Genomic DNA, 17,428 nt, shown 5'->3' on the forward strand with positions numbered 1-17,428 from the left:
TTGCTGGATGATGAAAAGCCCAAAGAAGGCTAAGAATTTCTGTTACCAAGTTCTGGGCTCTGGCGGCAGGATCCTCCCGGAGTCCTCTGGTTTCAGGGAGGGACGCCAGGCCCAGGAAGGGATCAAGGGGTTCTGCCAGCTGTGCTCTGTCCTGATGCACCCAGGACACCAAGACCATCGCTCGTGAGCTCTGTCGTTACTAGAATTGCACTTCTAGAAGCAACACTGCAGCACAATGAAGGCATCAGCTTTCCCCCGGCCCTTTCATGTTGAGGGATCTTTTCTCCAACGGTGCCTCCCAAATCTGGTGCACCAGAATGACCTGCTGGTGGGGGCTGTTTAACCCTGCATGCCCGGTCCCCTGCCCCCTACACCCCCCGGGGCTTCTGACTCGGTAGGTCTTGGGTGTGACTGGAAATTCTGCATTTCTAACATGCTCTCGAGTGCTGCTGGTCTGGCACCACGTACTGAAGGACCGCTATGCTAAAAAGACCAGAATCTATCAAAGATAAGGGGAGGCTGCTTTTTTTTATGTAGCGAAATCTTTATCAGTTGTGACCCGAGCCACACCAAGGCAGGGGATTTTGTCTGCTGCTGGATGCCTGGCGCCTGGAACGGGGGCTGGCCTGTACTAGGTAAGTCAACCAATTCCGGGGGGCTCCACAGTGGAAACTGGCCCACGTGGGCAGGCGTGGGCAAGTGAGAGTGGCTGCATTCCCACCAGGCTGCTAACAGCTTTTTTCCTTTTTCATGGTCACTACAGAATACATTTTTTAAGTATTTCACAACCAGCTTTCTGGGGGGGGAGGGAGCCTTAATTTGTTGCATGTGCCATTTTCCTTGGTGTAAATTCTTCCACCAAGGTCAATTACAAGCTACCATCTTGGTATCACTGAATGCGTGGGGAGCCAGGAGCACAGGTGGCTCTCGGGAGCAGGTGGAAGGTGCCCGCACACCCCAGGGTGCGGCTACATGTTGGGGAGGCCACATCAGGGCTGCCTAGCCGCTCTCCTCATGGCATATTTGTGTCTTTCTGGTCCTTCAGCCTAACACTTCTTTGTTAAAAAAACCTTTTTTTTTAATGTTTATTTTTGAGAGACAGAACGCAAACAGAGGAGGAGCAGAGAGAGAGAGGGAGACACAGAATCCAAAGCAGGCGCTAGGCTCCAAGCTGTCAGCAGAGAGAGCCTGACACGGGGATCGAACCCATGAACCGGACGCATAACCGACTGAGCCACCCAGGCACCCCTGCCAACACTTGTTTAGAAGGCAAGGTAAATGACCTGCACATTCCTTCCAAAGCATCTAATCCTGAAAACTCGAAACTCATATTTTGCATGTGTTTTACTTTGCGGGTGTGAATAGAAGGCTGAGCTATAGAATTAACTATGCATCCGTTTTCTTTAGGTCAGTAGAAGGGAACAACTGAGGCACTTCAAAAGGATGTAGAATGGATTTATTTCTGTGATCTGCCTCTGTGTGTACCACAGTTAATACTGCCACTCGCAAAAGATAATAAACATGGTGTAAAAAAATTTTCCCCCTTAATTTATAAGTTCAATCTAGTCTTCAACAATGTATAAATTTCCTGGTTGACTAGTGTATTTCTAAATGTTTGGACTGCACACTTACAACACATGATGAAAGATGCTTTATCATGCATTTTTCTCTTACCAAGTATTTCACGCATAGCAATGCCTCTCAGTTGAAATGGATTCATTTTGGCTAGTTTATTAAGAATACGCTAACAGATGTTTCTTTGATCTCTGCAGACAATTGCAATTATTTTTTAGAAATTTTACCTTTTTAATTTGTTTTTTGATACACACGTTTAAGGTTCTTTTCTTCTGAGCATTTGTTATTTTTACTTTTAGCGGATGCATAGTTGACACATACGATGTTAGTTTCAGGTGCACAACATAGTGATTCGACAATTACATCCCTTATGAAATGCTCGGCACAGTAGGGGTACTTACCATCTGTCGCCATGTGAGGTTGCTACAATATTATGGACTGTGTTCCCTGTGACTGACTCCTAACTGGAAACTTGTCCTCTTAACCCACCTCACCTTACTTGCTGAGAGCTGATGTGCGCTGGAAGGCGAGCCCCATCAACAATGAAGGTATCACTCCCAACAGTCAGATAGGCAACGGCAGCAAACACTTCCAAGTTCAGCGCATTTAGCACTTCACCCACATTATGGGATTCCACCTTCCCAGGAATTGAGGGAGGAACCCCAAATCCGGTGAGGGAAATGGGGGTTGGGGGCCACTGGGGTGCCCAGATCATCAGAGTACGACATGATCACACTGGCATCAACAGCCATGAGGAGAAGGAGGTCCTGGAGCAGGTCTTCTTCATTACCCAGGTAAGTCAATGATAAATGCAAAACTTCCTGGGCCTTCCCTGGACTGCAGACTTTGATCCTTTCTTCTCCAAGTGACAGGGAGGCTTCGAGGGGTCGATTCACAGCATGCCTGCCCATAAAGCAGATAGAGCTCCAGCAGGCTGTGCAGGGCACGTTTTCTCTGCATCATCTACTAAGTGTGGGAGCACAGCCCCGGGGTTCCGCAGTGGGGATGGGGGTGGTTAGGCATGCCAAAATTAAAGTCCAGGGACGAGAAATCATGTGCTTTGAAAATCTCTTCTGTATTTCAAAATGTAAATGTACGCTGTATACAGAAGACGCAGCTACATGATTCCCTATTTCTGCTCTTCCTTCAAGGTCTAGTACCGTAGCCCTCAACGGGGGCGGGGGTTGATTTCTGTCCCCAGAGACACATGGCAATGTCCAGAGGCAACTTTGGTAGTCTTTTAAAATTTTTTTAATCTTTATTTATTTTTGAGAGAGAGAGACAGAAAGACAGTATGAGTCAGAGAGAAACAGAGAGAGAGAAGGAGACACAGAATCTGAAGCAGGCTCCAGGCTCTGAGCTGTCAGCACAGAGACTGATGTGGGGCTTGAACCCATGAGCCAGGAGATCACGACGTGAGCTGAAGTTGGACACTGAGCTGACTAAGCCACCCAGGCACCCCTAATGTTTATTAATTTCTGAGAGACAGAGAGACAGAGTGAGAGCAGGATAGGTCCAGACAGAGAGGGAGGCATAGAATCCGAAGCAGGCTCCAGGTTCCGAGCTGTCAGCATGAATCAGGAACGGGGAGATCATGACCAGAGCCAAAGGCAGATGCTTAACTGACCGAGCCCCCCAGTGGCCCCCTTGCACAACTTGACCCCTTCATTGGAGGGGCTGCTGGCATGGAGGGAGGGGCAGCCACAGCAGCTGCTCAACATCGTACGATGCACAAGCTGCCACCAAAGGACGGGTCTGGCCAAAATGTCAGTGGTGCCGAAATCCTGCTCCAGTTTCAAATGCCCTAAGGCTTTCTCTGTCCTCTTCTCCAAGTCTGGATGCCTGAGAGACTCCATTGACACTATCTAACGGCCTTCACGGTCCTTTAACTTGTCATGAGGACTGAAGAACATGTTTCATGTTGCCTTTCTCCTAATGAGGGCGAAAGCATTTAGCCGGTCCCCTTTGAAGCCCTCAGGAGACTGGGAACTGCATTCTGCACCGAGTTGGCGTGCGATAATCATCGATCCAACACTCTGCTTTCCCCGAAGCAGGTAAAATTTCTGCGGTCAAATGCTCTGCCCCTGAGCTATACCCCTTAGGTAAAATTTCTGAGAACTGAGACTCACTGACACTGAAGAGTTCCTACGGGTGGAGGCAGGGGGATGGGCAAGCACTAAATCAGGGACACACAACACATTTCCTATAAGCGCTATCTCATTTAATCCTTGGAACCACTGACAGAAACACTCTTGTAGGCACCTACAGCTCACAGGTCTAATTTGTAGATCTTCCAGCCCTACGCTTCTCAAGGGCCCCACGGCCATTTGTCACTGGGCTCCGGGCTGAAATCACGCCTCCCTACAGAATTAGGGTGTCTGAGAAGCTAACAGTGAAAACAGCAACGTGAAAGGAAACTTTACATTATCAGTGAGATCGTGACAAGTTTCGCTACCCGATGTAGCAACAAAGTCAGTCAATTCAAGGCGTGATGCAAAATAGGCTTAACATACAGGTTACATATTTAAAAAATTAATTATAAAGATGCTTAGAATTTACCGGAGTCTTTCCTCCAGAGGTGAACTCAAAGGCTCATTTTCAAAAGCTAATGTGCTGGAGTTTAAGAAAATTCAAGATTTTGTTGTTGTTTTGTTTTTTGTCATCAGCAAAATCAGAGAGCCTTGGAGATCACGGTCCAAAGAGCCATCTTAGTCCAGGATGGAATTATGTGACCTTTCTTTACGCACAGCGCTCTGACTCTAGCTGGCTCTGGGCGTTGAAAGGTTGCAAACCGTTGGCTTTCTCGAAGCAACCAGGAGGCAGGCCCGGACCTGGTAGAGCATGTAATAAATAACATCCGATGGCCGGTGTCTGTGAGCCCTGGCAGCATTGATCCCCCAAATCAACCTGACGGACCTGTCTCGTTCCCATATTACACAGCGAGACGAGGAAAGAATGTGAAGGTTTCTGTGGCACCACATTAATTTTTTTTTTTAAGTTACAGAGACCAGTCTTTGGTTTGCCATTGTTCACGGAGACTTGCACTATGAGTTCTACGTCAAAGCCACAATTCCGGTCCGTGGCGCTGGCTTCTTAGCAGGCTGGGTGGCCTTGGCGTCACTCACAACCAGCCCTTACCAAATAACCATCTGGCCAAGGACACGCTCGGCCGCGGCCATCCAGGAAGCCCTGAGAGGGAGCCGTCGGGACCGGCTCAAGTCTTCCTTCTTGTCTTAGCCTGTCCCTGCCCCCACGCCCTTTCCACACGGTCCCCGCTGCTCGCCTGCTCCAGGCTCGTTCCGTCGATGGCGCCCATACCTGACATGGTGTGACCTGGTTCTCTCCCCCAGGGGAAAATTTCTTGGCTTTCTGTCCACTCGGCAAATTGTTCCAGGTGGGCCTCGAACCAACAGAGCGCAGAGCCTTCCTACTACGAGGCAAAGTGAGTCCCCTATGGGGAGGGTGTCCAGCCCACCGAGTCGCCCTGTGCCCGGCCTGGCATGTGCCAAGATTCTCCGTGCCTCCGGAGCTCCCTCCTGCATCACCCACTTTACGCTTTAGGTAACGCACCTGCAGACAGTTTGCCTTAGCAACGACCGGGAAATACAGACGTTGGCGCCAGGGTGGGCATGGGGTACCAGCGCACCCGGCTCATTCTCCCAGGGCCCGCGGGCTATTCCCTCCCCCGGAGGGAGGAACAGAGACCAGCCTCATGCCAGGACCGATTCTGCAGGCAGCTGCTGCCTCCGCCTGGCTGGCCCCAGCTCCAGGGCCCTGTCCTGTGCTCCCCCACCCAAGCTGAGTTTGCCAGGCTCCCAGGAGATCAGAAGATCCTGGTGTTTCTCTAACTGAAGAGGGTAGAGGCAGAGCGTGGGGTAAGTGCTACCGGCAATTCTTATCATCAGGTGAGCTTGGGAAAACCCTGGGTTCTTTCTTTCTGACGGACATCTTGAGTCTCTCCTATATAATTAATACAGTGGCAGCGACCACAGAGGGTAACATCCAGGAATGAGCTGAGACTCTGGAGCCAGGCTCCTTGGGTTCTGTTTCGGTGGCCCCACTCATCAGGGGGGCCCTGAGCCAGCCCCTTGACCCCGCGCTGTCGGGTCTTCTCACGTATAACAGGCACGCTGATAATGCCCACTTCATAGGTTGTTATGTGGATAATGGGCTAATGTGCGCAAAGCACTCAATTTAGTGCCCTCCATTCGCGTGGGCACTCGATAAACATTAGCTATTATTATCCCGCAGACCAAGGACTGCTGAGTGGTAGCCCTTAAGCCAAATCTGTCCTAGAGACCTATTTTGTTTGGCTTGCACATTTTCCTTTTTAATCGAGCCAACGTTTTAAAACTGGGAGATTTCTGGCGTTTTAAGGTTGAAGAACGGGCAACACGCAGGGCCGGCCCTCCCCCCTGGCAGGCGTTGCCAATGGCAGGGTCCCACGGCCCCCTCCTGATAGGGCTTTGTTCAAGCATAGCCCGCACATCCCCTCCCCCTGCACGCCCCCCGCAGGGAAGAACTCTCTGCCTGACCCTCCTAGGAAGGCCAAGCCCTATTCTCCAATTTTACTAATATACCCAATGTTAGGTTTTATTCTCCCCCCATAGCGATCTCAGTCCAAATGGTCTCACCTTGTGTGACCTGTCTTCTGCTCCCTACCTCTGCCTCAGGATGCTTCCCCAGCCGTGAACAATCCCCTCCATCTTCCATCTGCACCTAGACAGGGGCTCCGGCTGAGAATGCACAGCAAAACCATCTGAGACACTTTGGAAAAAAAAAATACCCATGTCGGGATCCCACCCCCAGAGACTGTAATTAATCTGGGTGGGCCCCGAGTTTTGGGTATTTTTGGGAAAATGCCCAGATGATTCGGGTGTGCACCCTAGTGAGCTCCGAGACTGGGGACCGCGGGAGGCTGGCCCCCTCAACTCTCACGGCCTGGTGGGCGCTCATCGGCTCCGCGCATCCGAGGACTAGAAGGGTCTTGTTTTGCTCCCGACTCCTGCTTAGTCTTGCTTGCCAATCACCTTGTGTTTAAAGCCTGTCTCCCCACGCAGACTGTAAACGCGTGAGTGGGCGGGTCACACCTCACACTTCTTTGCATCCCCGACAGGACCAGCCAGGGCGGAAGCACACGACAGGTGTCTAACGAACACACCTCTCAAATACCCCAGTCTCCGGGGTCGGAGGCACTGAGGGGACTTACATGATGGAAACACCACCGACCGACTTCTTGGAGACAGTCAAGGCCACCGAGGAGGAGGAGGCTACGGGGAGATGCACTTGACGGGCCAGGGGGAGGAGCGCGGCAAGAGAGGTGAGGCCCAGGAGGAGAGAGAGCCCACGAGCAAGTGCCGCACCGGAGGGGCCACCGCAGGCTCTCCCCGCCAGGTCAGATCCGAGCTGGGAGGAAGGGAAGGCAGAACGGGAAAGGCGAGATTTCACCGTCCCTACCTTGAACGCTCGGGAAGAGGCGGTAATTAATTTGGTACGTCACAGAAGCAGCCCGGGAAGGCTACAATTCTGGCATCCTTCTAGAAGCCAGGCAGGAGAGGTGAGGGAAGAGGGGGAGGAACCTACCTCCCTAACAAATAAACGAGGACTGCGAGGGAGCCAAGAAGGGGAAACAGAGGCTCAGAGACCCGCTCCCTGATTCTAGAGAGCAACACAGCCCTCCCCTCCCACCCCCTACACAGACCCGGCCTCCACACCGCCCAGACACCCCGATTTCTGCCATTCAGTCTTAAGCCACGGTTTGCTGTGCAGACTGAAATCATGTTAACAGTGCAATTCATGTCAACAGTGCAACTTTATTAACATATTTAATCACAGAAATAAAGATTTTAGTCACGATGCTATTACTACTGCTAGTACTATTATGATGAGCATTATTCTTCTGTTCCTTCTCCCAAGTAAGCGCACAGCTTATTATAAAGAGATACGGATCCTAACAGCTACGTCGGGGGGGGGGGAAAGCTGCCCCGTGCCTCCCCCCTCCTCCCCATCACCTCCATCTGTAGAGGTGGAACCGGGTTTAAATGAACACAGGGCTAGTGTCCCATCCCCCAACCCCGGGAGGGATCCTCTACCCATTGTACAGGTGAGGACATTAAGACACAGAACAGGTGGTAAGCCCCAAGCCAAACGGCTGGCAGGGAGAGCCAGAATTAGAACCCGGGCACCTGGTCTCCAGACTCGATTGTCTGACCCTCATCCTCAGCTGCCCCTTCCTTTTCATCTTTTATGGGAGGGGGAGCTCTGGTGCCCTTGAGCCCCCCCCCCCCCCCCCCGGCTCTCTGAAGGCCCTCCAGATGCAGACGGGCTCAAAAGGGATGGTGGTTGGGGCCACAGGGCCACAGCTCTGATTTTCTCTCTCTAGAGCCTCGGAAGTGGCAGAGGGCAGAGGAGGGCTGAGCCCTAAAGGCTCAGAGTTCACTCTGGTGTCAGGAGTCACCGCGTTTGGGGTCATGAAACTAGAGCGTGGAGAAGCCCTCCTCAGCAGTTCAGGCAGGAGCCTGCTGGAGGAGCCACAAGGCCCTGGGGGGGGCGGGGGGGGGGGACAGGCAGGAGCTGGCCGAGGGGACCAAGGGCATTCGCTCCTCGCTCCCTGAAAGACGGGCTCCATTTACCAAAAACTTCTGGGGAAAGGAGTCACACTGATGACAACCGCTGGCGTCGTGCTACCTGCTGCCCCCTGGCTGGGAGGCCACGTCTCTCCACGGCCTCCCCCTGCCCTGTGGATTACAGACAAGCCACAGACCCAAGCCCCTGACGGGAGGAACCGCAGCCTCCTCAGATTATGTTTCACTTTTAGGCTTCAGGGCTCGACCGGATTCTATTTTTAAGCGTTCTCCATTCCACGCATAAAAGAAGACATTTTAATGAAATTAGTCCTGGGTTCTAGGGGACGGTGGCTTTGTCTGCAAGAGTTCACTGGCCAGCCACTTTATTAAACCAGAAGTCTCCCGTGGGAAGAGCAGCTAATCCTGTGTCACTGGCCAAGCACCTGGGGACCTGTGAAAACCACTCCAGCCACCAGGGTGTGGGTGGCCCAGGATAAAACTGCCAGTAGCAGAGTGCCACCGGGCGCCCCTGTCCTGAACCAAGTTTCAGAAATCCTTCTAGGTTCTATTCTCCATGAAGTCTACGTTTCACCTTTTAAGGACCTGGCAATGTCCCGTCCACAGAGAACAAATTTGTAATCAACAAGACTTTAAAACCACTACCAGGTTTTTATACAAGTCCATCATCTCTTCCATTAAAAAAAAAATCCCTTCCATTTAACATCTAAAAGAGCTTTGCTTATCCTGAATATTTGAGAATGGGCTGTTACTCCAAGACCCCTGTTCAAAGGTCACTGCCACGGGTGCACATTTAAAGAAATGGGACCACTCCTAAAGGGAGTTTTCTACACATCCCAAATTCCTCATCTAGAGCACAGGAGACGTGGTTAACTTTCTCTTGCTGAATGAGGCTTCCTCTAAGAATTCAAAGTGTCCAGTTTCAGTCCTGGCTTTGCCATTAGCTAGCTTGTGACCTTGGGAAAGTAACTGAACTCCGCTGGGGCTTAATTCCTTCCCCTGCAAAACGAAGGGGCCTGGGTGAGACAGCTCTCAATGTTAGGACTCAACACGAAGACCACAGGAATCCTCAATTGTTGCCTACGCTACCCTGAAGTGTTAAATTCTTAAGAGACGGTCAAGTTCTAAGAATATTGCCTGGACCCTACAGAGAGCCCCAGACAGCTGGGCCACAGCAACAGAAAGCAGAATGAAATGGGTTATAGTTGACCCTTGAACACAGCTTTGAACTACATGGGTCACTGGTATGAGAGACGATTTTGTTTTTTTAAAACAGTACTGCTAAGTGTATCTTCTCTTCCTTGTGGTTTTCTTAATAACATTTTCTATTGTCTGGGTTACCTTATTGTGACACTGTGAACAACATGTATGCAAAATATGTGTTACCTGTGTTAATTCTGGTCAACAGTAGGCTACTGGTAGTTAAGTTTTGGGGTGTCAAGAGCTCTACTCAGATTTTTGAGTGTGTGCGTGCGTGTGTGTATGCTCTTCAAGGGTCAACGTGGTCAACGTTACTTTTCTTTTTACTCCCTCCTTGTTCCATCAGCTGTCAATTCTCCCATCACCCTCCAGCTGCCATAGCCCCCTGCCTCACTTTACAAATCCAAGTAGCGGCCTGCTTTGCCCAGGCTCCCCAGCAAAGCACAGTGCACGGGCTTTGTGATAAAATCTGGCGACCAGTGGGCGCTATCACTTCTTGTTCAAAGTGGTATTGCAGACGACTGTGGCCACCATGGCCCCAAGATTGCCCCCAGTTAAGGCTCCAGGAAGACGAAGAATGCACTCTTGTAACCTGTACATTCTTTGAGTTCTAAAAACACACTGCTTTGTGGGGGGCGGGAGGGAAGCGTTTGAAGCCAAAGTGACAACAGAAAATAACCCAATTTCCTTCTTATTGGAGCAAAATCTTTGAGCACTATCCCTCTCTATGAACCCTCCTCGCGAGCTTCTGGTCCCCATCTCTGCTGCTGCTCCTCCGAGCCTTCTGTTGTATAACGTTTCTTGGTGTTAAGATACATTTTCCAAGTCGCTCTTTGAAGCCAAGGAGAGGATCAGAGCAGGAGGAAGGCGAGACCATTAGTGGTTTCCTACATTTACTGCTTTCCTAATTATCGCCCCTTCTTAGTCCCGTGAAAAATGATTAGTAGAAAAAAAGGCTTCTTAGCCATTGTAACTGTGGTCCCTAACATACAATTTTTAAGCTGAGAACAAGCATGAAAATATGCATTCAACCGCATACTTCGTACCTCAAAGAATTCAGAAGTTCCTCTTTTAAAAAGCCAATGGAAACAGAGGATCTGCTTAAGAGCTGAAATCCACTTCTGTGCAGTACGCTCTTTGGGGTGATTTCATGGGCACCGACACGGGCCTGGGTATCACGAGCATGGGCCAGTGTTGGTTTTCACTCACCCTGGTTTAAAAGCCAGTGAGAAAAGAGGTAGTTCAACAAGGAATGGGAGCTGGTTGGCCCGGCAGAGTGGACGACATGTAACTCCCATGAAATCAGCAAACCAGCCAGAAAAGGACTATCTGAAGCTTTGCCAAATGGGTCCCAGTCCTGCGGGAAGGGGCTAAAGGGGTGGGTGGTAGATCTCTGGGGAGGCAATAAAGACAGAAGAGTTAAAAGGAAACGGCTGCATTACAGCTCTGAAAAACAAGCCCAAAAGCAACTTTCCCCTCACAGCCTCTAAATCTCCAGGTGCTGCTTTTTATTCAGGTCTAAGCTTTGAGTATTATTTTCTGTTTTCAAGGCAGCTTTACACAGTGCAGCATTAATCTCCGAATCTACCCTTCCAAGTAGTACACGGGGGTGACGACTTACAGAAACACGACGACAACAATAAAAAATCCTTTCCTGTTTGCGCGCTTGGGTTCCCTAGCTCGCAGGGCCACACTGGAGGGTGCTTTGTGTCGGAGAATGATTAGAGTGGTGCCCTGGGTTCTGATTACAGAGGAGCCCGCGTCTGGGCACTGCATTATATTAAAACTTCCATTTTGGGGTATGTAGCGACTAAAAATTCTCTCCGAGTTTAAACTTGGCATCAATCATATATCTCAGCAGAAGCAAGATTATTGAGTATAGAACCACAGGAACCCAGCATTTTTCTTTTATTCTTGCAAGGAAAAACACAGAGCCAGCTCTCCAGCGCCTATGGTTCCTTCATCCGTACACACAAATTTCAAGCACTGTGGCTTCTTTCGCAAAGTGTAATCAGCAGGCCGCTGTGACTGGATTAAATTAAATCAGATGTGAAAGGCCACTGTCTCTTGCATTAATAGATCCCAAATTCTCTAGGTCTTGGAGGAAATTATTTCATCCACGAGGCAGAAAACCACGAAGGCCCTTTCTGCTCCAGAAAATAGCACTCCTGACTACGGTTCTTCCGTCTGCAAGTTCGCCACCTGGACGGGAATTTACCGGGCGCCTGCGCCTCTGACCTGGTGTGGCGACGCAGCGCTCAGTTCGACAAAAACCCCGCAACGCGGACTGCAGCCAAAAGTTAGCGGGTCCGTGGCGACCGGGAGGAGTGTGGTCCAGGCAAAAAAAAGTGAGGATGAGTTGATCTAAATTTATCACAACCCAAGGCACAAGATCATGCTCAAGCAGTTCAACACCACTTCCATATATTGCTGTCCTACTGACATGCCCGTTTCACTCATTGCTACAACAGCCATGTTTTGTGCATTTAAAAACCCAGATTAACTGGGTATAAGTAATTACAAATCACTTTAGAAAACTTGTAAACAAAGGAGGAGTGTGCAGGAGGTCCCACACTGTGGCTCTAAGTTATAAAATAAGTAACATTTCTGAGTATCAGTTTTATTGGGTCTCTAAACTATTCACCAGGCACCGTGCTTGGTGTTTTACATGGATTACCATATTTAACCCTTCAAAAGAACCTTAACGTCAGTATTGCTGCTGTTCCTACTTTACAAAAGAGGAAACCTGTTTTGAGACATTAAGCTATTTGTCTAAGACCATGAAACCTGTAAAATGATAGAGGCAATCCGGCCAGTAAGGTAGTACTCATATTTTCTTCCCAGAAAGGTAAGGGTCTGCTCCTATTAAGTTCTTAGATGTTCTTGAGAACTGGACCCTGCTGGGTCTGAAACTGTGGCCTCCTGAACAGAGTTCGAAACCTTTTCTTGAACACAGAGTGTTTAAATGGTCTCTTTGCTCAGCCAATGACTTAGCTATCCCCATGCTGTCGTTCCCGGTTTAGGGAAAGAAGGTCACCAAAATTTCAAGACTTAAATCGAAGTCGGATACAATTTTGATAAGACAAATATCACACTTCGCATTCAGCGCTCATGACTTTGGAGTAATCACCTCGTGGCAAAATAAGATAAAGTTTTGCAAGCACTTGGAAGACAGGGAGCAGAATTTTTATCCTTTAAATACGATGAAGTGCTTGGAAGTTTGGCTAGACAAGTTCTGGAAGCTCCAGGAGCAGGCGAAGATTCAAAAAAACGCCAGCAATCTGGTGGTGGTCTCATAACTTCCCATTATCAAAACTGCTCTACCATAAATCTGAATCCAATCCAAGAATTATGTCAATGGCTGGTTGTCTCGGGTTCGGTTTATGACATAGTAACACAACTGTGTAAGGGGCCAACATGCTTAAAATATATCCAAACATGTTTAGGTCGGGTCAAGTAACAGTATTTAACGCCAAAAGCACAGAATATTCTTCTGACTGAGATCAGCATACTGGATACAGTGTGTCTAAGTAGGTACTCTATCTCCCCCCTGCTGGCAGACCCTTGTCACTAAAACCCATGAGCTGGCGACAGTATCACACATCCACAGCAAGTATCTCTGGGGCTGGGAAGCAGTTAAGATCCAACCATGGGAAAACTGGAAAGACTATGGGAATAAGAAATTTTCCTTATTCCAAGACCCACCTCATTTCCCCCAAGGGCTGCCTAGGCGCTGACTTTCTTAAAGACTCCTGCAAAACCTTGATTCTCCAAAAAATAAGCCCACTTGGAACTGAGACAAGGTGAGGTCAACGACTGGTATATATCCACCATTTATCTCACTTTCCTTCGTCTCTAGCCTCGCGGGGGCCAAGCCTCACCACGAGGGAGAAGACAGGAGGCATGGAGGAAGGGAATGAAGGAGAAAAAAGGAGAAAGGGGAGCGACCTCCGGGCCACACTTCTTTCTAGTATCAACAAAAAGAGAAGCCGCATACTGACCTAAATCATCTCTCAAAGGCGCTTTATAAATTACAGGGACAAAGGGAGGGGGTGTCGGGTGGCCTGGGAATCCTACGGACACCCTACCCTCTGACCCGCCCCCCTCCCCCTCCAGCACAAGGGAAGGAAGACAGAAAACAGAGCTCAACTCGGCCATTGGCGAGAAGCCCCCCCTCCGGTTTTCAATCGCCCATCCATCGGCCCCCGAGGAAAAAAATACATGTAAACACCATACCCACCCCCTGGGGCGGACACTCCCGGCCCGAGGTTCCTAGAACCGGAGGCCGGGGCATTTACTTAGTTAGATTTTTCTTGCTTACTCATTTCCCTCAAGCACCCAACCCCCCGTTCCCACTCCAAAACCCCGCTCAACCGCCTACCCCCACGGCTCCAGCCCCCGACAGAATCCGGAGCCCCCCGCGGCGGCGGCAGCCCCCGAGCGGTCCCGGTCACTAACCTGCTGCTGTAAGGGCATTTCCGAAACCAGCCTGGCTCCGGGGGAGGTGGGGGGGGCCGGCTGGAGAGGGGGCCCGGAGGGCCGAGCAGACCGGTGGCGCCGGGCGAGGGCGGGCGCCCGTGGTGGGGAAGGGGGGTTAGGGAGAGCAGAGGGAGGGTGGCCGTGCCGGGGGCGGGTGCGAGGGCGCCGGGACCGTCCCAGGCCAGGGAGCCGGCGAGCAGGAGGAAGTGGGTGCCCCCCTCTCCCCCTCCAGCGCCCCCTCCCGCCGCCGCCTCCTCCCCAGTCACAGGCGCGTCCTCCGCGCACGTGTGCGAAACGTCACCGGCGGGTCCCGGGGAGAGGGACAGACCCAGCCGGCGGGACGGGAACACGGCTGCCCCCGCCCTCCGTCACCGGGGGGCGGAGAGGGGGACAGGGCGGGGAAGGTAGGGGCAAGGGGAGAGGCGGGTCAAGGGCAGGCCCGGGGCGCGGCGAGGAAGGCCCGGGCGCTCAGGCCACGCGGGCGCCGCCGCTGCCACTGCCAGGATGCGCCCAGGCCGGGGCGCCGGCCCGCGAGTCCCTAGCCCCCGAGACAGCCCACGCCCCAGCTCGCACCCGGCCTCCAGCCCCACCTCCATCGCCGCCCCTCTCAGCCTCCCCCACCCCTTTGTTGCGGGGAGTTCCAGATCCCAAAATGTGTCAAGCGCAGCATGGCAGAGCCCCGGCGCCCCGAGCACGCCTCAGAGACCCCTGGCCGCCAGCGGGCCTGTGGGGCCGTCGCGGGGGGGCGATCACCCCACCTGTCCCCCGGTTTCCAGCCCCGAGTCCCCCACTCCCCAGTTCACTACTCCCTCCCCCCACCCCCTTCTCCATCCGGGGCGTGACCCCTTCCTACGCCCGAGAAAGAGGAAGCTTCGAGTTGGAGGGGAGGGGAGGGTGGGGGTAGGGAAAAGTGCAGGAAAAGAAGGGGGGACCGCGAAAAGTTTCGGAGTGTTTGACGTGGTCCGCGCCAAGGCAATCCCCGCTGCCCCACGCGCCTGGCGCAGCCCCCCGACCCTCCGGGCGCAGGGGGGCAGTGCACGAGGCTAACAATGAAGCCCCGTTGGAGGGGAGGCCGCCGAGGCCCGAGGCGCTTGGCCCTGCGCCGTCCCGCAGCGCGCCCACCGCCCCGCGAGGTGCGAGCCCCCCTCCCGCCCGGGCTGGGGACTGTGGGAACCGGAGGGCATTACCGGAGGGCCGCCGCCGCCGCCGCCGCGTCCCAGCGCTGGTGGCTGCTGCAGCAGCCCGGCTCTGCTGGAGGGTCCGTGCGGCGTGGTGTAGAGGAGGCTGCCGGCGGTCTGCTCCGCGCCGGTGGCACTGGGGAGGAGGGGGCCGGCGGCGACGGCGCCGCTTTGGAGGGAGGAGGAACAGGAGGTGGTGGAAGTGTTCGTGGTGAGGATCTGGATGTACGCGCCCGGGGCGGCGGCGGCGGCGGCGGCGGGGAAGCCGGGGCTGGCTAGCAGTGCCCTTTTGTCCATGGAGGCTGCTGCGGCGGCGGCGACGACAGCCGCCCCCTCCCCACCCCCGGCGGTCACCAGGTACTGCTCCAGGGCGGGCTGGATCCCCTTTCTCATCTCTCGTTCCTGCTCTTTTTATTGCTATGGTATATTAATGTATTGTTTTCAATTTCTTTTATTATTTGCAGTCGGAGTTTCCAAGTCTCTCCTCCTTCTCTCCTCCCCGCCCGGCGCTTCCGAGCCCCTTCTCTCTCGTTTCTTTTTATTTTTCCGCACCGCACCGGCCCCGGGGGCCAAAAATAATCGGGGCTCTGGAGAGAGGAGGGTCCCGGCCGCACGGATATCGGGCCCCGAGGGGGGATGGAGGCGTCGGGGGCGGCCGATGCAACGGATTGCGAGGCGGCGGCGGCAGCCCGGGTGCTGCGGCCGGCAGCTGAAAAATGGCTCCAGGAAGCTGCTGCTGACAATGAATGAAGGGATACGGTTTACGCGCCAAGGTCCTCCCGCGAAACTCAGATTTCCCGCCGGCTTTTCAAACCATATTTGCATATCCCCGCCCTTCAACCCGCCGAGGACCGTTCCCACAGCCCATTGGGCCTCTAGCTCCTTACTTAAGTCCCAATCATGGCGCAGGGCCGCGACTGGCAGGTTTCCATTGGCTGTCTTGCATCACGGTTACCGGGGCGACAGGGGCCTCATTTGCATAGGCGTCCTTGATTGGCTAGGGGAGAGCAGGGTCTGTAGGAGGTGGGGCAAAAGCCTTCCTTCTCTCCCACGGAAAGCCACGCCTTGTCCAGGCTCCGCCCGGTCCCCGCCCGCGCGCAGGGCGGGGGCTGCTGACCTGAGCAGGCGCTCAGCGCCCTGCAGACTCCGTGTCAATTTGGTCTGTAGCGCAAGTTTCGCTTTTAGAAATTGTCAAGGTGACCAAGGGGACACTTGCGGAAATTCTTTTTCCTTTGGCCACTCAGTGTAATAGATGGACAACAGCTGGAGATTCTGCCAAATATGTTCCAAAGGCAGAGTTGGACCATGCGGACGCTGCCTGGCAGGTGGGAACTGAGCCCTTTAAATCGTGGGTTTCGCTTTTCCTGAAATCCAACCAATGCCGTGGCGAGAGCTGATCCCGAGGCCCAGGCTGATAGACAGAAGCATGTGGGCAGACCGGGATCGTGGGGGCAGAAGGTTCGACTGACGTGACAGCGGGCACCACGTTAGTTAGCATTCTAGATCATTCCTGGTAGCTTCATTATTAGCCAGGGACTGGGTTTAAGTAAAAATTAAACTCTGACATGTTTTGAGCCAAAGCCTACCACGAGTATGGGTTTGAGTCTAGCAGACACCCCCGCCCGCCCCGCCTCCCCCCCCCCCTCACTGGCCCAGAAGCACCCAGGGCAGTTAATCAGGGCTAACCTGGGACTGATCTGCGGTTTCTAATCCGCCAAGCAGTAATCCGAAGAAGTACACACTTCCCACGATGACGTCTTGCTCCCAGCAAACGCTGCACGCCCAGGCGCCACCAGCGCGTTACAATCTTTCCTTCCAAGTTCTCTGACTAAAAGCAAACGCCGACCATCCAGAACCATTCCAAAACATTTTAAAAGATTTTTCTTTTTCCTTTCCTTCTCTTCTCTTTTTCTTTCTTTTTTTTTTAAAGTAAACTAGAAACTGTCACCAGAAGTCTATTAAAGTTACTGTCAAACGGATTTCTGTACGGATGCCAACTATATGTGGGTCTTAAATTTGAAGACTGCTTCTGTGAGACAGGACAGGAAAAGGGACGCCTGCAGGATTGTGGGTAAAGGTGCACGGTCAGTCATCGTTTACATGTGCAGTCCCTGAGAATTGTGCAAACGAGCGGCTAAGCCGGTGTTCAGGGGGGGAGGAGGGCTGTGATTTTTTATTTTTTTTAACTTTTTAAAAATTTATTTTTTAGTTTACATCCAAGTTAGTTAGCATATAGTGCAACAGTGATTTCAGGAGTAGATTCCTTAATGCCCCTCACCCACTTTGCCGATCCCCTCCCACAACCCCTCCAGTAACCCTCCGTGTTCTCTATATTTAAGAGTCTCTTATGTTTTGTCCCCCTCCCTATTTTTATATTATTTTTGCTTCCCTTCCCTTATGTTCATCTGTTTT

General features: G+C 52.4%; 1 protein-coding gene across 2 annotated transcripts in view; it reads right to left on the minus strand.

Moving 5' to 3' along the window:
- E2F3 (E2F transcription factor 3) overlaps nt 1-15,409 on the minus strand; it is a 79,558-nt gene extending 64,149 nt beyond the window's left edge. The window contains exon 1 of one of the 2 annotated variants that reach the window (XM_029944340.1): nt 15,026-15,409. In XM_029944340.1, coding sequence (XP_029800200.1) covers nt 15,026-15,409 — 384 coding nt within the window. Of the gene's footprint in view, nt 1-13,817; nt 14,057-15,025 lie in introns of those variants that run through there. The other variant, XM_029944341.1, reaches the window with a different exon arrangement.
- Nucleotides 15,410-17,428: the final 2,019 nt, after the last annotated feature.

The sequence above is a fragment of the Suricata suricatta genome, chromosome 7 (genome assembly GCF_006229205.1).
Source record: "Suricata suricatta isolate VVHF042 chromosome 7, meerkat_22Aug2017_6uvM2_HiC, whole genome shotgun sequence".
Taxonomy (NCBI): Eukaryota; Metazoa; Chordata; class Mammalia; order Carnivora; family Herpestidae; genus Suricata; species Suricata suricatta.